This window comes from Tiliqua scincoides, chromosome 2, assembly GCF_035046505.1.
Source record: "Tiliqua scincoides isolate rTilSci1 chromosome 2, rTilSci1.hap2, whole genome shotgun sequence".
In the NCBI taxonomy this organism is placed as follows: Eukaryota; Metazoa; Chordata; class Lepidosauria; order Squamata; family Scincidae; genus Tiliqua; species Tiliqua scincoides.
Window position 1 is genome coordinate 49,605,620 of NC_089822.1, and position 25,701 is coordinate 49,631,320.

A 25,701-nucleotide genomic window follows, 5' to 3' on the forward strand; every position below is an offset into this window, starting at 1 on the left:
ACACCAAGCTATCTCTGGCATCTGAAAAGTGACATTCCAATGTACCTGGGCAGATGTTTCCCAATATTACATTCTTGTATTGAACAATTATTATAATAGATGAAAATTCATCATTTCAACATTAGTTTAGGATTACATTATATATCTTCTATTTCATCATGACATGAAGTAACCACAATACACTTTTTAAAAAATAAGGAAGAAAAGAAAATCTGGAAAACCATTAATTGTACAATAATTCCTGGCAAAGTAACCTTTGAAGATTTTTTTTTAAATTACTTATTGCTCAGTTATTCCAATGCACTGTAATAAGCAACACCCAATTTGCATCAGTTACAACCTCTCTGTTTGCTGGAGAGATTAACTTGACATATTCTGGCTTTCAACTTAAAAAAATGCTTTAGTACAGTACTTCACTTTGGAGTACATAAAATGAAGTAATTTCATTGCGTGTTACTCTGCCTGTCACACAAAAGGGAGTGCCGTCACATCTGGGCAGCAAAAGTGGAGGATTATGGCCCAATGATTATTCAATTTTCCTGGCATTCACCATCTGAAATTTTTCTAAGTTGGTTTGTTGCCAGTGGAAGTTACTCACCTCTAATGTAAGAGGCAATTCCTTTCTGGTCAGGTCAAGATGGATGTTAAATAGTGGGTCCATGTGAATAAAGGAAGGCATAGAGATAACAGCTCAACACATTTATTTCATCTTCAGAACAGAATCTGGCAATGAAAACACAAGGCAAACACCCCTGGCTTTGTACCCCTTAGCTCCGCCCAGATTCTCCAGGATTGATGCTGCTGAAACATTAATCTAGAGGTCCAAATGGACCATAGGATTTCGGTCAGCCATAAGACTGATTTCAATCCTGCATGACTCGAATACATAACAATGGGATAATTCAACCTCCTTTCTGCTACCTACCTTCATTTGCCTGAGATAAGGTAAGCCTTATTACCATAAGGCTTGAATGTTTTTCCAGTTAAAAAATTTGACGTGGTAGCAGCTAAGATCATTTTAACTTCCTGAATAGTCACTCACCTGCGCTTTTGCCAATTTCTTTTCCAACAAATCCCTCTCTCGTTCTGTTTGCTGCAGACGTTTATTAAGCTCAACGATGTCTCCTTTCAAAGATGCCAGAGCTGCTAAGTGGAGCTGTAACACATAAGCAAATGCAGCAAAATGAAATACAATCCACAAGACAATGTAGCACTTCCTTAAGTTTGCACTGGGAGAGTAAGGGCAATGCAAGTGGCTGAAGCCTAGTATGAAGTTTCACACTTTGGAATTTTTAATCAAAAAGTAGGACAAGCTATTACACATCACTCAAGTACTTCCACTTGGTACATTTCCAGCTTCAGCTTAACACTGAATACATTTTCTTATCAGGATATACTCTGTAGGACTTTAGTACAGTGGTGTGTAATATAATTGAACTTAACACTAGACGTTGTTCCAGAACTACCATTCAGTGCGCGATACCATAGTCTTTCGAGACTGAAGGTTGCCAACAACAAACAAAATTCTTTCAACATAACTTTAGATCATATTGGCTCAAAGTTCTATATTACTGAAGACTTTGGATCACCTCTATTTTCCATTAGGTAGCACATTACTTTTGATCATAGAAAGGTTTGACCAAACATACCGTAGATACTCGCCTATAAGGCAAAAAATTTGCACGCGGAAATGGTGGGAGAATCACCCCCTCATCTTATCTGCACAGTCATGCAGACAGACTGAGGGGGCAAGGGCGCCATCTGCACCCTGCCTGGGTCAGGGAGAGACTCTGCAGGAGCAGGGGCAGCGGTGCCTCCCAGGATCTTCTGTGGGGTTGTGGGATTCCTGGCAGCCTCGCTTCTGCCCGGCCGGTCCCCCCACTGCGCAAGGAACCGGAGAAGCCCTGGAGGAGGCAGGGCGGTGGGGCGACAGCCTGCTGGCCCGGCACTCCCCTGCGCCCACTCAGAGCCACTGCACACATTCACTTAAGTCCTGCCTACCGCGAAGGAAGCGAGCGGAATGGGGGCGTCCTGGCTGCCGCCGTCAGATCAATGGAGGTCAGGGAGCGTGCACTCCCCTTCCCCCCCTCTGGATCTGACTCCCCACTTGATGAAATGAAATCCCATGTGCACCTAAATCTCCCCACTGTGCAGTGCCTTCCCTGGGCCAGAGGTGTTGTTTCCAGTTTCTTTCACTCCCATGTGTTTTTCTCAAAGAAGAATATCTGTAATGATGTGGCCCTTCTGCCTAAAAGTTTGGAGACACCTGATCTATGAGATAGATCATAGTTTTTAATAAATTAGAGACTTACTAAAAACAGTTTTTGCTATGCTAGGTATACATACTATATATACTATGTATGTATACTGTGTTTTTAATACTTACTATGTTTTTAATAAATTTGATTTATGATTCCATGAGACTGTATAGTTCTTAGGTAACAATTACTGTAGGTTATTTTTCAGGATCTGGCCTCAAGTAAAAACAGACAAAACTATAGTCAGACACCTCCCTAAGTTTAACCCCCGACTTATCCGAGAGTCATAGACAATTCCATGATTTTTGTGCTCAAAACCTGCCCTCGACTTATCTGTGAGGTCAACTTATAGGCGGGTGTCTGTGGTGATTACAACTGCTAAGAAATAACTTAAAGGTCAAGAACAAAAAAACCCTCATTCCTAAGGTAGATTGCATATATGAGCTTTCTAAGAGCTGTGAACTACAATACTATTCTAGAGAAAAGGATATTACTCAAGGCTTGAGATACCAACTTGCAAATGTGGTTTCAAACTCAGTTAAAATGTACAGTGTTCAGAGGATTTATTCCCCAAGGTCTCACAGTAATTAACGCACTGTTAGATTACCGAAACTGATCTCAAGGGCAAGACAATACACTTTTCTCTTAGTTGCCTTATCTGAAGTAAGCTATTATATTAAAAGCAAACGTTCTGTGACACCAAGTGATTTCCCCTGCTCCCCCAATACAGGTTCTTAGAGCCTCCTTCAGTTTCTGGTTCATTGCATAATCCACATCATGTTCAGCACACAGTTCATCAGACTCCACTAATATGTTCCCTATGTAACAGTACAACATGCATGAGAGTCTGCTAGGAAGTCCAAATCTAAAAGCTCCTCAACAGAAGAAAACTAGTCTATATTACAAGAAGGTGGACATCCAATAGGCCCCATCAGATCCCGATTAGCTGCCACCCTCAATATCTTAATTAGTTAAAAAGCATCAACACACTTTCTCTGCATTCCTGCGTATCAGTATCTGTAACTTTTCTAGACCAGATTTGTTGTATCTACTGTCTATTTACACATACTACCTGTTTGCATGAACTGTGTGGTCTCCATCACTCTCCGTACAGAGCAAACTTTTTTGCTTCTGAATTACTGTACATTCCATCCTCATTTCCTCACTGCATGCTATTCCTGAATCTGACACTAGATACATAGATGGACCAAATTTGTTTCACATCTTAAATTTTACCTATCCATCAACAGAGATCTTGACAAAATGTAACAGAAGACACTGAACCACCCAGGAGACATGCAAAAATCTGTAAATACTAGTCAACTCAAGTGAAAGAATAAAGGTAATATGTGCTTCTATGCTGTGTTGTACATGTAATTCAGATTTGGCGCCGAACCAACACAATTTTATATTCACTAGTTTTATTTTTATGATGGTAAAGAGTCCAAAAAGGGAAAACTGTAAAACTATCCAAGCCTTCTCTTCATATTCATGAAGAAAATTTTAAAAAATTCTAAGTTAGAAAGCGAAACTGTCTTTTCATGTTGGTTAGTGTAAGAAGGAAAGCATTGTTTTACTGCCAAGCCACTAGATTTTTAAGATAAAAACTATATCTCCCTCAAATCTTCCTGCCAAACAGCTTTAGTGTTCCAATGAAGCCAGGATGACACTTGCATTTTTTAAAAATACTACTTCTGTTGTTAAAACTGCATTTAAACAGCTGATCGTGATCCAAACAGCAATTTTAATATGATGCAAGAAAACAAACCTAGGATTGTTCTGCTCAGCGGGAAGTTAGAAAAATGTTATAATAATGAGTGTCTGGCAACATTTTTATTTTGTGTGCTTTATGGGCACTGGGAAAAGGTCAGTTTTGATTTCAAGACAAGGGGGCTGTTCACAAGATTATTTAAATTGTTAACACCAGTATGAATAGTCTGAATTGCCTATAAAGTACTGTGATATAATTTCTTGGACATCAAACAATCATTTGTGCACTGTTACATAGGCATGTTCAATCTGCACCAATCTCTTCTCCTTTGTTTCCTATTTGTGAAAGGACATGTCCAGCAGTGGCAACAGTTTCTGGTAAATGCTTTGTTTTATAATGTGCAATTCTAAACAATGTGCTTTAAAAAAGTTACAGGTGGGAATGGGATACAATTATGAAAACATTAGACATGTTTAAATCCTCTTGTAGAAAACCCAAGAGGTGTGTAGGTAGTTACACTACTCTTCTTCACTCACAAGATAAAATCTATTTAAATTTCCCATGTTTTCTATGGCTGAGGTGAGTTGCCTGCAGCTGCTAAATTTAGTAGTACTTATTGCTGATTGGCATTTCTGAATGATTGTATGCATGCATGTCTACATACCTACATATATTAATGTGAACTATTTTTGGCAATCCACTAGAGAAGCAGCATATAAATATAATAAACATTGAGTGTGAACTTGTTTTGGTATGTTTGGTAAATACAGAATGACTTCAAATCATTGATATGCTCTTACTGAATTTAAGTTAAAACATGAGAAAAAACCTTGCCTGGATCAAGCGTAAAGGCCCAGTAGCTCAGGAACTCACCGGCTGCCTCTAGAAAATCTACAAGCAAGAGGGAAAGGCATATCTCTGTCCCATCATTGTTTTCCTACAACTCATATTCAGAGGTATACTGATGCTAAATGTGGAGTTAACAAGTGCCATCAAAACTAGTAACCACTGAATAGACCAGTCCTCTATGAATTTGTTCAATTCCCTTTTAAAGCCATTTTAACATTCAACTAGTCTGGAAGATAGAATAAAATGGGGTAGGTGAACAAAAGTGGGATATAGAATAACTAGCATGCACACTGCAATAATATTATTTGAGTTAGCTCCTAGCATTGCTTCAGCATCATATATAAGACAGAAGAAGCCACTTTAAATCTCAGCTCATCCATGAACACAAAAAGTGGCATCAGGCAAATGACTAGGTCCCAGTCTCACACACACCATACCTGTAGGACAAGGATAATAAAAGCAGGCTATCTTGCAGGCTGGTGATTAGGATTGCAAAGGGATGCTAAGGGAAGTACTGTCAGCACTCAATATAATACACTCTAAATATTTATTATTACTACTGCTGTGATATCACTGCAGCAAATTGGTCTTTCCTTGATGAAAGACTTCTTCAAACCTAACACCATAGCATTAGATCCTTATTCTAAAATACCTTCCCTTTGTGAACTTGTCTGCTAGTGAAAATGGCAAAACACATTATTGTTTTTGGTCTTGTCTTATGACACAGATATCAATTCTGGGTACAATGAGGAAAAACTGCTTCTGCTTTTGCATCATAAAGGCATCAAGACATTTTGGGGGTTGCACTCAGTTGCCTTTCCAGAGCCATCCCCTCCCCAATGATAGCTCTATTACAAATAGATACATTTTTTAAATCTATACATTAATAGCTTTCAAAGCAATTCTCTCTCACAAATATGCTCTTCTTTTCTCTAGCTAATAGTCAACAAAGACACATTTTAATGACACAAATGATGGATGTAATCAAAGTCCATTTCAACAAACACACTAAAAAGACTGGAATGGAAAACCTAAAAGGAAAGCCATTTTCTAGAATTAGTGACATGACAACTCAAAATTCTGTAAGACAGTTTTGCTTTTTGATCTTTAAAGCATGGACCCAAAATAGCACAACCAATTGCCCCCTGTAAGCAACCATCTTGGAAAAAGCAATAAATACTCAAGAGGAAAAAAAATTGATAGTGATTTCCCGGGGGGGGGGGGAGGCTCACAGAAATTACCTTACTTTCATGAAATAGCTATTTTGTGAAAATCCATGATAAAAGGTAAAAATACCACTGCATCAAATATGACACTTGCCTCTTGTGGCTAGATTCTTCAGTTTCTTAACTAGAAGCTTCTAGGAGCTCTAGGAGCTTCCCCGGTTGTTTCATGTATTTTACACAATATTGAACAAAGAAAGTATCTTTCAAAAGTCAAACTGTATCAAGCCAAGACTTAGAAAAAGGTATTTGAAGTAAGTACACTGAACATATTTAAGGTAATCATTTCGTAAAATGTTTCAAACATGAAGGTAAAGAATGGTCAATATAAGGCCCCTTAGATGCACAATGCACCAAACTCATTTAAAGGTTCTGCTTGTCGTAATTATAGGCATTTTGCTAATAAATAAAAGCCAAACTAACAAAATGTGTGCATTCTAAATAGCGTATTGAGGGCTGCAGAATAAAGCAAAATGGCAGCAGATGCAACAACCCTCTACTCCTTGCTGTTTTGTCCATTTTCACAACCCTCTCATAACCCACCCCCACACTTTTTAAACACACACACACAGCTGTGTTATGCATTCATAGCAGCAAATTTCAACCAGTGTGCTACACTGGTGTGCCATGAATGGTCCGCAGATATGCTGCAGGGGTTTGGGGAGGATCATGTATTAGTAGGGCCATTGGGGGAGGTGAGTTTCCCCACTGGTAGATTTTTGTAACCAGGAAACCCAAATTCTACAATCCTAATGAATCACAGATTAAGGGTGCAGTCCTAACCCCTTACGCCAGTGCTTTCCAGCACTGACGTAAGGGCAATGCAGCTCTGAGGTAAGGGAGCAAACATTCCCTCACTTTCAGGAGGCCTTCGTGAGTGACACCCAACTGCACGATGCAGCACATGTCCCATTGGCACCGCTACACCAATGCTTTAAAGCACTGACATAAGGGGTTAGGATTGCGCCACAAGTATATTTTAATATATGTACCTGATTTAGTCTACTTCCATAATTCAGGTTTACAAATAGCATAAAAGAAGGGGAAGGAAATTGTGACATTTTCCTGTAACCTTGAGCCCTCATAGCTCATTCCTCAAAAAGGAATGCAAAGTAACTCAGAACTGCAAGTTCTAAGGGCCAGTTTGGACAATTCTTTTCCAATTTGCCTCTATTCCACAGGATTAAAGAAGCGCATATACCATGCACACTCATGTCCTGCCCTCTCCCATTGTTCTGAGGTGCTGTCTAATTGCGTGGGTGTGTCTGAGTATGGTTAATCTGAATCTCCTCTCTATTAATGGTTTAAATATGGTTCAGAACATCTCCCCCCACCCTATGCAACACATTGGTGTTCTAGTACAATATGTCCCAAGAAGAATATTTGTGCTCATATCCTTAACTACGCAGAGCAGTTGGAAAAGCATCATGCAAAACAGGAAGATAAACCATATTTTGTGCTTGCAGGGCAATATTACCAATACCATTAGAAACAACTTAAATTCTTCAAATTCACAACTGAATTGAAACCTAGGTGAAACCTAGGTTTGCTCAAATTCATTCTCCATCCACTGTTAAACTGTAGGTTTTAAGCCTCTCTGGGTGGAAAATCCATTTTTAATTTTGGTGTAGTTACATCTGCAGACTACTGCTCAGAAGTTTTTGTCCTCTCAACACATTTGTTTTTAATATGAAACGAAGAAAGAGCAAGAACATTGGATACAGTTTATTCTTGAGTGAGAATCATCTGTTCTATGAACCCAGGCTGATAAATCTCTACAGCATATTTTCACTGAAAACATATGAGCAGTGTAGGAACTTATGATTCAAAGCATTTGTACTGGTGCAGTACTTATAATCAATTCCAATTCTTGGCTGCTGTGATTTAAGCTGGGAGCTATAAAGACATTCTCAAAGGGCCCAATTCTATCCAACTTTCCAGCACCAATATAGCCATGCCAACAGGGTGTGTGTTGCATCCTGTGGTAGTGCAGCACTCACAGAACCCTCTTCAAGGTACAGGAATGTTTATTCCTTTACCTCAAGGCTGCATCAGTACTAGATAGCTGGATAGGATTGGGCCCAAAAAGTCTTATATTTATTTAGCACCTCCCTGTACATGGTGCTTTATGGACTAACATCAGCAAAAAAAGACAGTGTCTTTCTTATGATTTGCTGAGTCTTTCTGCTCTGATCACAGTATGTTATCAAACCAAGAATAGTATAACCATGTTGGCAACCTTCAGTCTCAAAAGACTATGGTATCGCGCTCTGCCATCACTCACATCACTGTCCTACGAATACTTAATCCAGGAGTAATCACAATGACCTCAAAAAAATCTCCAGACTTCAGCAGTCTCAGTCAACTGTTGGACTAAACAGTGTGGAACTGTCAGCTATTAGCTCCCACCCCATACAGTACTCCACCTCACCTAGCCTAAAGTGCCCTGCAAAGAGAACCAAGTAGAGATGCAGCAATCACTCTAAGAGAATTTATTTTCTACGAAGAACAGGTTTTTAAGATTATCTCACCACTGGATGGAGAAACCACTCAGGAAAAACTCTAAAAGAGTAATAATTATACAATAGACTAAAGCTCTTTTAAAATATTTCTCAGCCAGAACATGCTTTCTAAAAATACTATATCTATAGTGCCAAAAAAACGTTTTTAGAGACTGACCTTACAGTTTGTAAGCTAGGCAAATGCCAGCCCTGCTAAGGTAAACTACCTGTCACATCAAATTTTTCATTTTCCTGATGTTTCAGAAAAAGGTTGACTGATTGGTTGGGCAGCTAAAAAAATGCTCTTTCATTCCTGTTCCCAAGTAGAACTTACCAAGCAATGTCAAAAACAACCGCTGCCACCAACCATCCTTCATGTCTATAACCAACTCACTCTTGAAATGATGTTTCCCTGAGCACCTGACTCACAAAACTACACTGGGCTGGGCCAAATCTCCCAGTGCCTGGGGAAGCATGCCAAATGTCACCTTCCTTTCATACAGAACCTTGCCACACCAAATACTTCTATCCCCACAAAGTGACAGTGGGACAGCTGTTGCTTCCTCACTGGTCTTCCTCCCATGATTCAAAAGGAGACAGGAGAATGAAGTGGTTTCTGACTCTAGCCCACCACTCACTTGCTCCACACTTTCTCTTCTGCTCTTTTTCTTCTTTCTTTTGAAATGAAAGAGCAAAATCAGAAGCAACAGAGATCAAGTCACCATTTGAAGCAATTGCCTCAGCTTCATGGAAAGGATATTGTATCCACTATATTGATTAAAGGTATTACAAATTCACTAGCTGAATGTGTATAATGGGGTTGAGAATCACTTTTTGGGAGTGTCTAGAGGAGTTACATTAATACTCTGAATTGAATTTATGAATCAAATTCAAAAACATGTGGAACACTCTCAGAAAGACTGATGTGTGCATAGTTCCTCATGCTTTGAACCCCTCTCTCCTCCATCACTGGATTGGCTGGAATGGGTTCAGAGCAATGCAAAAGGGAAGCCACTCTCAGGAATGATAAGCAAGGGGACACTCTCCTGGATGAATTCAGCAGACCAGAAAATAGGTTTACAGGGAAGCAACTGCAAAAGACAGAGGATGGGGAAAGAGATTGGAGAAATTCCATTTATACTAAATGTAGACCTGCAGAAAATATTGAAGGTGTATTGCTTAGATTTCCTTTATAAAACTTTTCAAATATGACAATTCTTTTCTGTAGTGCTTATCTTTCCCATGAAATTTAACCATGCTCGCAAAATCCCCAGTGCAACTGCACACCAAAGATAGCAGTGTAGAACAGTCAGTGCTTACGACAACTCACAACTCGGGATCTAGGTCATAAAGAGGCAGGGCCAATGTGGGAGCAGTCGGAATGTTGTAATTAGCCTGTTTAGAAGCTAGGAACAGCAGAGTCATTCCAGAGCAGGTTTCAGTGTGTCAGCAAAATCAAGTTAATTATCAAAAAGCGCATGCAATATTGATGTTCTCCTCATTACGTACTTAACAAAATGCAACTTACTTGGCAAAACCTTGAAGTTTGCTAGCTTGAACACTCAAAAAAACATTGCCATTAAAGTCCCACTCATCCTGAAATCTCAACCCAATGTCAAAACATTCAACCGTCTTTGTTTCCTTACTTACTCACATCAACAAACAGCGACTGTTGAGCACAATTATAGTGGGAAACAGGGAGCAAGACATTGTGCCAAAGTCTTCATGAAAAGTTGAGTTTTAAATTGCTTTAAATGGGTTTGGAATTTGAAGGAAGTAAAAGAGGAAGCATCATGTATGTATTCTGGGAGAGCATTTGAAACACAAAGAAGACATTTCAGCATGAATGGTTCTCTGCTTTTATTCATCAGATTCCATCACCCATATAACATTACAAATCCTTTAATAAGTCAGATATAACCACGGACACTTTTATTCATCAGATTCCATCACCCAAATAACATTACAAATCCTTTAATAATTCAGATATAACCACAGACGTTACCACTTAAGAATTTAATTGACCAAAGTGGTAAATAAGATGGAAAAAGTCAAGGGTCAATGCAAGCCACCACTTATAAATTATAAGTGTAGAAGACCTATGCTGCACACATGCCTCTCAACACTGCAAAATGTCTGCATCCTTCTGGTGACCTCTCACTGTATAAGAAAGAGCCCTTTATGAACACCATTCTGTGCTTACAGCCACTGACATGGCTGTAAATCCAAGTAATGTTACAGGAACATAAATCTTGATCTCTGCAGGCTACCCATACAGGCCCATAAATCTTAAGAAAAGCACAATGCAACACCCTCCTTATCATCTGTAAATTTTTATTCATGCAAACTGTTATGAGTAACACACAAGCATGTACACACACACACACACACACACACACACACACACACACACACACACACACAAAGCCCTGTTCAACTGCGAGTCAATTATTTACTGTTTTGCCCTGTGAGCTTTTTTGCTACAAGGCTATTTAACAGGTGTATAAAGCTTTGAGCCTAAAGGCATGCTGTGGTCTGTTTTGTTTTCAGCCTAAAGGTATGCTAACAACTGACACACATGTTCTTTATCTACTTTGGTAAGTCAGCACAATAAAAAACTAGCCTTCTGAAATCTCAGAAGCCCTCAGCTTACAAGACTGACATTTCTAGGATTTGGTTGAACTATAATAATAATAATAATAATAATAATAATAATAATAATAATAATAATAATAATAATAATAATAATAATACAGGTATTTATATACCGCCTTTCATGGTCTTCAGATTTCTCCTCAGACTTTATTTCAAGGCGGTTTACACAGGCAGGTTATACTAAATCCCTATAGGGATTTTTACAATTGACAAAGGTTCTGTCTTTCAAGAACTACAACATTTCAGATGGATCCTTTTATGATCTGGTATCACATTCTGGCCTCCAGTTTCCTCCCACGCAAGCTGACAATCCTTCATATCTCACTGGAAGGGCAGCCAAAAAGCAGATGGAAAAACTCAGCTTGGCTTGTCAGCTGCTTCAAGGTCTCACCGTGCCTGTGGCCTTGAACTTGCAACCTTCAGCTGTTATCTTCAGACAAACGGAGGAAAGTTAGATGCTGATTTCTAGCTGTGCGTATTTTTATGGAGGCTTTTGAGTCTACAATTATTTTTAGTAATCTTGTTGGTAGGACCAGAAACATTGGTCTCCTCATTTAAACTCCTTCTTTTATATTAAACTCCTTTTATATGCAGCTGGGCTATCTCACCTATATCTTTCTATACCAAGCAGTTGGAAAGCTGATCCCGGTTATATCTCATTGAATCCCAATCCTCCCTGCCCTTATACTGAACCTCAGCATTCTTAAGTAACTCAGGTGGCTGGTCCCAATGTGGAAAGTGCTGGAATCTCTTTCCTAAGAACTTCCAGGTCATTGCAATGATGAAAAGACAACCGGGATAACAGCACAGTAGCAAACATTACCCAAAGGCACTGATGAAGTCCAATATCAGCATAATATATATGCACACTCCCACACCCATTTCCCATAATTATGAAATAAAGGGTGACACCCCAACAAATTGTATTGTTTTGTCACAATTGTTGGAACTTGCTGCTAACACTGGATATTTGGAAAACAAAATAAAACCAGTAAAACAGACAAACCAACAATCTGGTTCAACACAATACAAGACCAAACCAATGAAGCAAATTGAATGTTTCATACTCAAGAACAAAAGTCACATTTTTTGGAAGAAAAAGCCATGCCTAAACCTAAACCAAAGATAACATCTTCTAAATACTCCGTTAGTAAATCAAACACTATAGTTAAAGTATGTTTGAGTATTGGCTTTTAAAATCTAAATAATACTATCTAACTGGCCGCAAACCTTTCAAGCTTGAGGGAAAGATTAGCACATTGTATATGAGTTTCATGCTTTAAAGTTAGAGTCCATTTTATTCTTAGCCACTACTGGCGAAACCGCTGAGAAGACAAGTTAAACCACCTTATCAAGAGTGGATAAGTTTAAATTTCAATACTGCTATATCACAATCCATAGTTTTATTTTTACACGGAGCCAGGAATCCATTCAAAGCTTCAATCACAGTAAAAGTTGCGTGTTACTCAACACCTGGTGAAGTAGCAAACTCGGCTAACTGGAATCTTTGCCCACTTACCCAACTGGGAGAATGTCAGTTAAACCAGAGCTGTTTACCAAAGTGTGGGTTAAGCAATCCGCCTCCCCACCACCTCCCTCACTGACAGGGCTCCCTCTGTGGGGCTGCTCCACCTTCCTTCTTTCTTCATGAAGGCCCTCTAGATATAGAGATGCTTCCTTCCTCATAAGAGCCTCACGCCTCCGTTCCTGGAGGGCTGTCATGTAGGAGGAGGAGCACTGCTAGAGGGGGCCCTACCAGGTCAGTGAGGGAGCAGAAGTTCTGTCAGGGAAGGGGCTGGTACAAGATGCTTCAACTGACATATTTGGATAATTAATAACCTCTGCTTACCAAGCATGCCAGATAACACAACTTTTACAGTAAGGCTAAATGAACCATGTTGTCTTCGCATCTCTGACACCACAAGCCAACTTAGGGCCATCAGAAATTCTGAGGCACCCAAAATCAGTGAACGGTTTTGACAAAATGAACGGCTCAGGGGACCACAAATGGTGCAGACTGTTATAAATCACAGCCCTGAACAAGACTGCTGGCTCATTACTAAATATTATTTCTTGTTCTTGAGAGAGAGAACGTTGATCCTGTCACTCTAAAAATATTAGAATTCATTCAATAGTTCCTGTTAGCCATTATGTTTCTGACTGAAAAACCTCCCTGACCCTAGAAAAGGGTCATTTTGAAATAAAAAAAATCCAACTCAACAAGTTGGAAGTTTCACTACCTTTGGTGCCACCTTTCTAGAACAGCAATTCTCAGCATTTGCCCCCCCCGTCATACCACTTCGCATGATCCACCTATCAGAAAAAGCAGTGTCATCTCCAATTACTTTCAATTGAGAGGCCAGGTGCTACATGACAAACACTGGTAAGAAGCTCAGGGTGGAAAGGAAGACTTTTCTGAGCGTAAGAAAAGCACATGCTGTAGCTCTGCCCACTGAGGCAAGCCTTTTACCACTACTTGTCACATAGTGTCTTGCTGCCGGGTCTGGGGATCCCGTGTGCATCACCAGACACCACCTCAAGTACCACTGGTAGTACACATACCATTGGTTGAGAAACACTGTTCTAGAACCTGGGGATCGCTTCACTGCCTTCCCCCCCCCGCCACCGCTGCCTCCCTCCCCTCCCCTGAAAGGACTTACTGCAGTTCTCAAACTTCTTGAGAGTTTGAAAACCGTAGTCCTACAGCATCAACTGAAGCAGCATGCACAAACCCACCTGTCACTACAATAATACATATTATGCATATTTTATACTCATAATTACTATAACACATTTTATATTTTTGTCTAAAGGGCTGAATGCTGGAACATGCAAAATGCAGAATTTATTTTCAGCACAAGAAGCAAGGATATTCTCTTACAGACATAGAAGAATCAGGATTCTTCCAACAGAAGATACATGCTACAATTAAGGCATTAAACAGTGTCTTTCATACATGTTATTCAGGAAAAAAAGAGAATCACTGGACAATTTGAACAGCCTAGAAAAGTAAACCAACCCTTTAACAAGTTTCTCTGCACAGTAATTATTTTAACAATAATAACAAATAACCCCTGTTGCATTATTTAAGGAGGTAGAAATCAATCAAATAAGATCCACATTCACCAGATACTTTTATCTAAAAATACAAGGAAGGGAGAGCCCAGAGCAAGGTATAAATAAATTGGGTAGAATTCCAATTCCAGTCATTCAAGTGATGGAATATTATTTATAATCAAGAAGGTAGGAATGTCACAAGGGAAATGAAATATAGATACAGTTTATCTTGGTTTCAGCTTGTTCACATTTCATGAGAGCCCTACAGTCATTTCAGAATGTCCTGTTTTCTATTATAAATTAATCACAGAGGCTTTGCGGGCCCAATGTCAGAAACTATGCAGAAGCAGGTTGGCTGACAAACAAAATTCTTCCCATTGTTTCAAAAATAAAGCAAATTGGTTTATGTTGTTCTTTATGAGCAGCTACCAAATGAGAGGGAAACACATTTAACCTACAGGGCATCAGGAACATATCTAACATATTTGGCATTTGCTTTTAAACATTTCTAAGGAAGATACTGGAACATGACCCAAACTCTTATGTCCGTATATGCATGCACACTTTTAATTACTAGCATTGTAACAATATTATCCAAAAGCTCAATTACAAGCAGGTCTGCTGTCTGTGAATATTTTGAAGATTTGCTTTTAACTTTTTAACCCAATAAGCACAGGAGGGACCCCATATCTGTGGAATGGGTTCTTGAACCCCCCCCCCACACCCGTTCCAGAGATGGGAAAGCTCTGCTCCCCTCACCTCCAGAGGGACCTCTGAGCACAGCAGAGACCGTAGACATCCACCTGTTGCCTCTGCTGGGCTCAGACTGAGCCTGGCAGTGTAAGAAATGCTAATTCTGGTTCCTCTGCTTCCCAGGCCTCCCAATGCTTTATAAAGCATTAAAAAGTAACTTTTAGAAGTTACTTTGCAGTTTCATGACGAAACTGGAAGTAGTGTTTTTCACACTGCTGGGCTCAGAGGACCCTCCAGAGGTGAGGTGAGCTCCTATCAACTCTGGAGGATGGGGGGGGGGGGAAGAGGCGGTTGCCTGTATCCGCAGTTTCATTTAACCTCAGGGGGATCCGGAATGGAACCCCTGCAGATTCAGGGGCACACCTGTATTCTGACTTTGCAGTGAAAGTTATATATTTAAGACCATCATGAAGATTCAACATTCATACCAGTTACACCTAACACTAAACCTAGGTTTGCTATTCTGAGGTTAACTATACATTACATGAAATGAAGCAGCAACTGGGGCTTATTTATTAAAGTAGCAGTGGGAAGGGGGTATTTGAACAGAAATGCATGGAGAAGGGTTGCTTAACCACCACTTCAAAGAACCTCCCCCCTCCTGGGTTGACCAGAGCATCATATCAGTGCAGCGGGGGGAAAAGAGGCAAAATTTGGAGTGGAAAGGGGCTGAGCAATTCCCATGCCTCATTTCTTATGTGCCCCCCCCTGCTACTGCTAATACTGGGATTCTGTTGAACATAACTGTGCATAATGTATAGCTAGTCCCAGAACATACACACAGCTGGCCCTCTGAGTGCGCTAGTATGATATCAAAAGTCTTGTGAAACCATAAAGAAGCATTGTGGCATAAACTTTCACGGAAAGTTTATATCAAAATAAATAACCTAATCTAAGCTAAGCTAACGTGCCCCCAAAATATTTTTGAATTTTATTGCAACACACTAACACAGCTATCCTTTAGGAATGGAAATATACCTATTGTCACATTCACATTTTAAATACACAACTAAAAATGTGATCGTAGCTATGTACCTAAACAAGTAGTGTATGATAAGATCTTCAAGCATACTGTATAAATCAAAGAACATAAATTGACTGTAGTCTATGAACTACAATGAACAAAAAAGCATGTAGCTTCGTTTAGTTGAAAAGTCATTACCACTGTTAGCAGAAGTGGGAAAATGGCTGTTTATATTAAAAGCAAAGCATAAATTTAAATCAAATGGTTATCTCCCTAAAAATTACAATCAGTCTGGGACTACACATTAACTCTTTGAGGCCAGAGTCATAAAGGAAGGTGAAGAATCAGACACTTAAAAAAAAAAAACTTTTCAGTAACCTAAACACAGACAAAATGCTAAACATAGACAAAATGCTAACCTAGATAAGTACTGCAAACCCCTATGAGGGCATGGGTAAACAAAGGATTCTTTGTTCAGAAATTAGGTGGAGTTTGGAAGAGTGCCAACAGGTGTAGCTGGGGAAAAGTAATTTCAGTGTCAGACAGAGGGGAAGGACACAACGGCCTGTATAATTCTTACATGGAACAACTAGTAATAATTCATTCTACTAGAGGAACTTCCAGTACTAGAACTACAGTGACTTACTGGGAGAAATTTGAACAATAAAACTAATTCAATGTTTAAATAGTTTTGCTTTTTAAAGGGCCAAACGGAATTATTTTTGGTTCCCATTTTCAAACTACTACAGTGAATTCCCAATTATCCCCCATTTCAACATCTCCATCTTGCTTCAAGTATTATAATACCCTCTACTTGGGCCGTCTCCGAAGATTGTCCAGAAACTGTTGCACAATGCAGAGGTCAAGCTGCTTTCAGGCACCCATTGGTCTGAGCATATCACACCAGTTCATCTTGAGTCAATCCATATTGCTTAAATAGAATTTCCCTCTGTTTCACATAAATTAACAAGCCAGCATATAATGTTCTACATCTTTAACCACCTCCTTCCATTTCCACACAGAAATGATTCACGTAACATATTTAATGATGTCTCCCATGGAACACCACAATATTCATATGCCTCACGCTTTGTTATACTGTACAGTTTTCCAGCCATGCCCACTGCTTGCCTCTCTTACCATGCTGATGACCAGGCCCTTACTGCCAAGTATTGCTCATGAAGAAATTTCTTTCAAGGAAACCAGTCACCTGAGGAAGCTAGCAAGCAAGCTTGTCTCCCCAGTCTCTCTTCCTCTTGCCTCTGCCGTTCCTCTCATCGACTCCATCAGTTGGGGCATGGTGGTTTGGCCAGGGTGACCAGACATCCTCTTTTCCCATGACATGTCCTCTTTTCTAGTCTCATGTGCTGGAAAAGAACTTCAGTGCCCTCCTTTTCCCTGTGAGTGGGTCCCTGCAGGCAGCACACAGCCTTCTTGAAATTAATAACTTACTGTATTTTTCACTTCATAAGACACACTTTTTCCCCCCAAAAAAGTGGGGGGGGGGAAGTGTGTGCGTCTTATGGAGCGAATACTGGGGGCAAGGTCCGCACCGGGGGCAAGGTCCTCATTTGCACAGGCGCCACAGGGGGAGGGCAGGCTTACTTTAAAAGTAAGTTTTCTTCCTCTAAAAACTAGGTGCGTCTTATGGTCAGGTGCGTCTTATGGAGCAAAAAATACGGCATATATAATAAATTATAAGTAATATAGTTTTAAATTTAATAATAAGTAATATAGTGTTTAAATTAACCACACGGAATAAATATACAATTGTTGTCAGCTTTTATTTTGCCATGTCCTACATTTTTCTTGGATGCCTACATTTTGAGGCACCTTGTCCTCTTTTGCTGTTATGACATTGGGTCATTCTGGGTTTGGCAATGTGAGGGTAACCCCTAAAAATTCCCACATCATATAGTCCTTCCTGTTTCTTTTGTTCTCGGAGCTAACTTTCCTAATTTAGTCACCTGCATTGCCAAACATTAGCTTCATGACCCAGATCCCTTACCTTTTGATTGCTGCAACCTCCCACTTTCAGATGTTCCTATCTAACAATAACTGGGTATTTACTATCTACAGACCTTACTTGCTTTCAGTACTTGCAACTCTGAACTTAATCAGTACGAGTCAGACTTTTCAACCTGGCTAGCAGCAAAAATAAAGAGATCTGTTTGGTAGGTTGGAGAGCCCAACATAAATGATTTACCTCAGGGTACACAGACATAAATATAAGTTATGGGTGAAATTAAAAGGGAAATATTAGGATAGATGACAGGAAGCTTTCCAAAGAATGTGATTAAAATAGCAAAAGGTTTTCCAAGGGAGGTAAGAGAAGTTTACCAGTTTGTTTTTTTTAATGACTGAACAAAGCAGTAGCTACACGCAAAAGGAAACAAACTCTGTGGTTCAAAGGAAATAGACAAGAAAGTTCTAATAATTTTTCAGTGCTAAATGTCATGGAGCATACCACTAAGTTTAATGCAACTCCATCCTGTCATTATGACACAAGCAACACGAATTATATTACATGTAGAAAAACTAATAGTCACCACTGTATCCCTGCTGGGCCAGGGAGACAGCTGGAAGTCTCCTCAGGATAAGGGAACATTGGTTCCCTTACCCTGTGTTGGGACCAGGCAGTTCCAATAGGGCTACTCAGATTTGTCCCAGTTCAATAGCTGGTGCAGATTTCAAGTAGCCCCTGTAGGGCTTTCAAATGCAGGATGAAAGATAGGATTCAGGGGCAGTCTCTGCTGCCATCTCTGTCCCCTCCTGGACCGGAACCATCCCTGGACTACCCTTTCCCACATCCATCAATATGCATCCATTCATGAGAATAGAGGGAAGCATAGAGAAAGAGGCAACTTAAGTGGTAGGAGAACATCCTAACCTAACTTCCTAAGATTTAGGAAAATACGAGTATATCATCATTACATGAATGGTTATGCAGTGGTTCTTTTCTGGCCTTCGGCTCCCCTGATCCTTGTGGCCATTGGTCGCAGCTCCCCATTACATCACCTCACCTCAGTTACCCCCCAAATGGGGATGAAGGTGTTATAATTATACACTAGAAACCAAAAAAAAAAAAAGCTGCCAGCACTCTGAGGCTGCAATCCTAACCACACTTACCTGAGAGTAAGCCCCATTGAACAAAATAGGACTTACTTCTGAGTAGACTAGGTTAAGATTGTGCCCTGAGTTTGTTAGCAGCACACCTGGAGGGTTTTGGAAAGGGAATTTCTTACAAGGGGGAGAGAAGTGATGAATTTGCTGGGGGAGGGGAAGACTTTGTTTTGCATTATCTGCTAATTGCAAACTGATGTGAAACAGACCCAGAGACTGTTTGGCTGCAATCCTAACCCCACTTTCCTGGGAGTAAGTCCCATTGAACACAAGGGAACTTACTTCTGAGTAGACCTAGCTAGGATTGCGCCTTTTGTCTTATAATAGCAGCCAACATGGGAAGTACCCCCCCCCCCCAAAAAAAAGGAGGCAGGAGGAAAAAGGGGATGGCTGAAAAGGAATAGGTATTTTTATTTTTTAATAAATTTTTGGACTGATCTTGACTGATCAAGAGCAGCTTTTTTTCTTTTTTGAAGGGGGAGGAAAAAGAGAAAGGGGAAGATCCTTGGTTAAGCTGACACAGACCCCAAGCCTATGTAGGTCTACTGAGCAGTAAGTCCCATTTGAGTCAATGGGACTTACTCCCAGGAAAGTATGGATAGGATTACAACCACACCAAACAAGATTACAACTCACCCACAAAGTAGATGGGGGCATGCTCACACACATACACCCCAACATGCAGCTGCCACTCCTATTCCCCCCAGGCAAGACGGAGGAATGCAGGTTGGGACATTTGGACACTCCCCCCCCCACCACTAAGAGCAGCCAGGGCTCCCTCCTTCCCAAGTGGAGGAAAGTGCTATGCTGCCTGTATTTACTCTTCTCTCCCAATTTGAAGCCTACCAGCAGTGTGCCCTGTGCTGATGAGATACAGCACCTCCGAAGCTGCCCAGCCAGCCTTCTCTCCCACCTCCCCCCACCATGTTTCACATGCCCTCCCCACCTCACACTGCTCCACCCACCTCTGAAGAAAAGCAGCAAGTACCTCTGAAGCAAGCACCTCTGAAGCAAGCATCTCCGAAGAAAAGCAGCAAGTAGGGAGGCAGAACGTGCAGCTGATCCAGAGCTGAGCAGCTGTGGCTACCTCTCTTGAGATGCCTTAAGAAGCCCAGGGGCCTAGCCACGCCTCTCTAGGGAGGCTGGATGCACAGACTGAATACCTCAGCACTAATGTCTAATGCTGCTTGATATTGGACTCCTTGCTTGTTTTGTTTTGTTTCCTCAGAACTAAAAAAACTTTCACACTGCTATTTGCGAACTTTCAAGTACATCTCTCCCCAAAGCATATGCTATGCATATGTATACAACATATGATCTTCTGATTAAAATTACATATAGTTAGGAACTAGCAAAAAGACAGACTGATGCTTTTAAAAAAAAGGAAAAAAAAGAAGACATGACCTGATGACCAAAAGCTGAAATAGTTGCTGAATTGTGTAATTCTACTGAATGGAATGCAATGCAAAGAAACAGACTTAAATGAAGGTGTTTGATTTTTATAAGTAATTTTGACTTTTCTGACTCAGGCTGGCCACTCTCCAAATAAGAAATCTGTACTACTGTCCTGCAGATTCAACTGTCTTCAAGAAACAGCTTGGAAAATCATCAAATTAAGCTGTTTGCCATACTGCTATAGCCTGGGCACAAATGACTTATAAGTGTAATTGCACAAGAGACCACATGCATTGTGGCCTTTCAGAAGTCATCTGGAATCAGTTTTGCTTTTTCCAAAAGGTTTTTCCAATTGGAGTGGAAACTGACAGAAAGACCACAGTTCCAAAATTCATTCCAGCTTAAGACTAAGCTTCGATATGCCTTACAGACAAATAGGAGGGGCTAAGAAGAGGTTACGGACAAAGGAATGGCAGACCTTGCTGCTGAATTATACAGGAAACTATAATATAAAGGAAACAGAAGAATTTCTCTTTAAGCAGGAACACAGGTTCCAAGGCACAAACATATATTTCATAAAGACTACTGGTTATTTGTACCAAAAGTAACATCAATTAGAAACATTTCTTAGAGTGTTAGAAGAGCTAGTGAACATTCTGCAGTAGGCAATACCTGGTCCACTATGCTACTGTCTACAGAATGTGATTTATACACAAACAATATAGATAAGATTCAATCTCATTTGTAGAAGTGAAACCTAAATGTAGCTAAAAATCATAATAGTAGGTTCTGGAATCTATGATATAAGCTTCAAATAAAGAAAAGCTCCATATTTAGAGCACACATGCGTGAACAGAGTCAATGAGACAGATAAGGGGGTGAAAAGACCCTTGTGCCTGCTTTCTCAGAAGCAGCACAGGAGCCCTAGTGACTATGATGGAAAATGCAATGTACACATATGAGGAAAAAATAATGAGAAGGAATAAGTAAAGACATTGCTGGACAAAACAGGAGATCAGAATAGTTCATCCTATTCTTGAGACATACATAGGACTAAAGAATGACAATGGAGTTGAAATGGAGATCTTAAAATTAATTGCATACTTTCACTGGGAACATAGGACTTGCCAAAACACCATCATGTCTGCTATGCTGCCTCCAAGAGGGACAAAAGCAGCTACAGAAACTGGAAAACAAAACTGAAAAGCACATAATAAATGAGGATCGGGTAGTACTGCATACAGCAATGGATTAGGAGTAGGAAGACCCAGATCTAATATCAGATACCAAAGCTCAGATACCAATATCACGGAGGGGGGCCTTGGACCAGTCACCATCTCTCAGCCTACTCCACAGTAGAAAATAGTATAAAATGCTGAAAGTATAAAATTGTACACCACGCTGAACTCTTTGGTGGAACAGAAATGCCACTAGCATTACACGTTTTCAACAGAGACATGGTCTCAGTCTAGAAAACATTTTTACCATAACAGCTGGAACACAGTGTGGTTTTCCTACTGAACATATACCAATCAAGCAGGTGATATAACAAACATCTGTTTTCTTACAGCGCGAGTGTTTTTTCCATGAGAAAACTGTTAAATGCAAATCTGAAAGTCCTAATCTGATTTTGGGCTCAGATTCATCAGTAATGGTATTAGCACCCAGTCCAGAACCCGATTTCAGTGGCAAAAATTCAGCTCCAAAACATCTGATATTATTATGAGATTTTCACATAGTCAGTAGGTGTTATTGTCTTTTTTTTTTTTTTTACTGTTCAGACATCAAGTCATTCCTAAGGACCTGCAATGCCTGGTTTCAATCCTATAAATACTGTCACAAAATGTAAGCAGCTCCTGGTAATGCTGCTTTTTACAGTTGATCGATGGTAATTTCTGTGGCCCCTATGCTGTTGAGGTGCTTGTCCAAGTGTTTTGGAATAGCACCAAGGTCAATCACCACTGGGATCACTTTGGTCTGCCATAGCCTTTCAATTTCTGTTTGTAAATTTTTGTATTTTGTTGGTTTTTTTCCAGTTCTTTATTATTATTAGTAGTAGTCGTAGTAAAGAGACTATCACTGCAAAAAAGCAAAGTTATTTATTACATAACTGGAATTTGAAAGCAGTTCTTTCTGGTCAGAAGTAACTTATAGATGAGTTTGGTCCTATCAGAATTCTTTAAAAGCAAACAAAAAAGCTAAAACCTGGAAATATGCTTTTACATAAAATAGCTAAAACTAACATGAACACTTTTCCATGGCTGTAAACACCCCCTTCCTGTTATGTGTGGTAACTTTTAGATGTAATAGCCTAAGATTATGAAAAATCTTCAGTCTAAACACTGTAACATCTGGTTGCTTCTGCAACTTCAACACAACTAGAATAAAAGCTTCCCACTCATAATACAACTTTTTCCAGCAAACCATGTTCTGTTATTGTACCTTTATCTAATACATTCTAAGCACTCTAAGTAACATCATGGATGCCTCAGTAGAAACTTGGTGAGTAGCCTTTGAAAAGGGAGCTCAGTACTGCCAGTAGTGTATATTTGTTGTTTTTTTTCTAACTATATTAAGAGTCTGGACATAGGCCAGAGAGAAAGTTAAAGAAAGTTGACAGATCTGGGGATGCAACATAAAAGATATGCCTCTCACATGACATATTTCTCATAGTTATGATCGCACAGAAGCAAGATTTCTCTTCCAGACCTCAGGGACAAAAAAATATGAAACTGCTATAACGTAAGGAATAAACTGGAATCCATACTTGGAATTTACTTTGGGAGAGCTTGGGGAACTGTAGGAGAAGTCACCAGGACCATCTATAAAAGTTCAACATGGTATCAGAAACTTCTCTCAGAACTGGGAGCTTATGGAATTCACTGCCACATGAGGCTCTCTCAAGAAGTGCAGTTGACTACATCTGTACTTGCACAACTTGAGTCGAGTTGACTACATCTGTACTTGCACAAATTGCAATATATATTCCCAGGAGCACAAAAGAACTTCAAACTCCTATACAATGTTGAAGGAACTGTTACCACACAAGTTGCTACAGACCATTTCCCATTCCAGCAGCAGCAAACACAATAGCTTTCAGACTGGAGGCAACAGTTCCACACTTCAAAGACTATTCTTCATGACAACACATTCTTGTGCATGTATAAAAACAGGAAAATAAACAATGCTTGTAGTTTGAGTGAAAAGGAATGTACGAACCACTCTAAAGGAAACCAAAGTGTACAACTTTGAATTCCTCCGCAGGATTTTACGTTAGCAAATTAACAAAGAAAAAGAGTTCTGAGTCAAGCCTTCATTGCTAATCTTCTTAAAAATAAGGAATGCTCAAGAGAACATAGTTTCACCAAAAGTTGTAAAATATCCTGCAAGCATTTCTTGCTCTTGAGGCATGGATGCAATGACATTAAGGCTGCAATCCTATCCTCACTTTCCTGTAAGTAAGCTGCACTGTCTATAATGGAACTTACTTCTGAGTAGACAGGCACAGGATTGGGCTCTTAGAAAGAAACTTTTCTGTTCTTCACTCCCCCATGTAATCTACATCTACATGACATCAACATTGTACTTTTTTTTGCCACAACAGTAATTCTCTAACTGAATCAATAAGATCATATGCCTGCTAACAGTGAACAGCTCTTCAAAGCAATATTTTGTATAAAATCTCATTCAAAAGAGAGCTCCATAGCAAAGTATCTTACCATCCCACATATGATCTCTGCAATTTTCCTGTCTGATGTATACATCTGGCTCTATGTCCAGAGGGCTTTGACTCTTTCTTCAAGCAACTGAGAACCTATCAGTCAGATGGGAAAGCTCTCTTGATATGAAAATCTCCCTAACTCCACAAAGACAAATCAATTAGACATCCCATTCTGTGACATTCTCCATGAATAACAGCAGGCAAACATTAATATAAGTTACATGAACTTGATCAAGAATTTAAGAAGTTACACTCTGGTAATGAGGCAGACTGGATGTGAAACCTTTGTAAATGTCATAGGAAAACATATTTCCCTCTAGGGCAGTGGTTTTCAACTGCTGTGCCACAGCACACTAGTGTGCCGCAGCTACTTTGCATCTCCTGCTGTGAGCAAGAGGAAGGCTGCAACCCGATCCTCCTTTACCTAGGAGTAAGCCCCATTGACTATTATGGGACTTACTTCTGAGTAGACATACCTAGGATTGGGTGTCAAGTCCCTTGTCTGCCCTGCCTGCTGAATGGGCAACCAGAAAAGCCTGGAAGAGATCTGGGTGAAGTGAGAAGGAGGAGGTTGGGCAGGCAAGCAGGTAGGAAGCCAGCCAGTCTGCTGAGGCTGCCAGCTTAAGAATGGGCTGGCTGAGGATCCACGAAAGTCCCTTCTCCTTGCCACAGTTGCCTGTAGTTCCCCAAAGCAACCCTCCCTCCCTGCCTTGCCTTTGCCTTTCAGAGGAGGGCCACAAAGGAGGCCACAGGGGAGGCCATTCAGAGGTTGGGCCACAATCCTATCCACACTTTCCTGGGAGTAAACCCCACTGACTATAATGGGACTTACTTCTGAGTAGACATGCCTGAGCTTGGCTGGGCTCTCAAGTTCCTCGCCTAGCCCCACTTTCCTGGGAGTAAGCCCCATTGACTATAATGGGACTTACTTCTGAGTAGTCATGCCTAGGATTGGGCAAAGTGTCTGCTAGTCACACTTTTTTCTGAAATACAGGAGCAGACAATGGGGGAGGGGAATGTGAGGCAAGTGATTCTGGACTTTTGGAAGGTGTGGACCAGTGAGGGGAAGGATAGTAGGAGAGGTGCTAACTGCAATTATGAGATAAGGGGGGAATGTGCCTGTGGGAGGGGGCGGGTGTGAGAGGAGAGAGAAGTGCCAATTGCCTGCTCATGTATTTGAGAAAAAAAGAGTGCAACCAAAAGCCCAATACTAGGCATGTCTACTCAGAAGTAAGTTCCACAGGCACATCCCCCCAGTCTTTGGCTCCGACCCTAACCACACTTTCCTGAGAGTAAGCCCCATTGAACAAAACAGGACTTCTTCTGAGTAAACCTGGGTAGGATTGTGCCCTTTGTCATGTAATGATTTTATTGTATTAATTATATTAATTAAAAATTAATTGTAATATAGTAATTTAATGTAAGTAAAAAAACTAGAACTGTGCCTTGACAATTTTAGTGCTTTGACAGTGTGCCGTGAGCTGAAAAAGA

The 25,701-nt window shown here is 40.2% G+C and overlaps 1 protein-coding gene across 2 annotated transcripts in view; it reads right to left on the reverse strand.

Annotated features, from left to right (window-relative positions):
- MCC (MCC regulator of WNT signaling pathway) overlaps window positions 1-25,701 on the reverse strand; it is a 233,930-nt gene that overhangs the window by 85,067 nt on the left and 123,162 nt on the right. For both annotated transcript variants that reach the window (XM_066613395.1, XM_066613394.1), the window contains one exon: window positions 1,043-1,156. In XM_066613395.1, coding sequence (XP_066469492.1) covers window positions 1,043-1,156 — 114 coding nt within the window. The remainder of the gene's footprint in view (window positions 1-1,042; window positions 1,157-25,701) is intronic.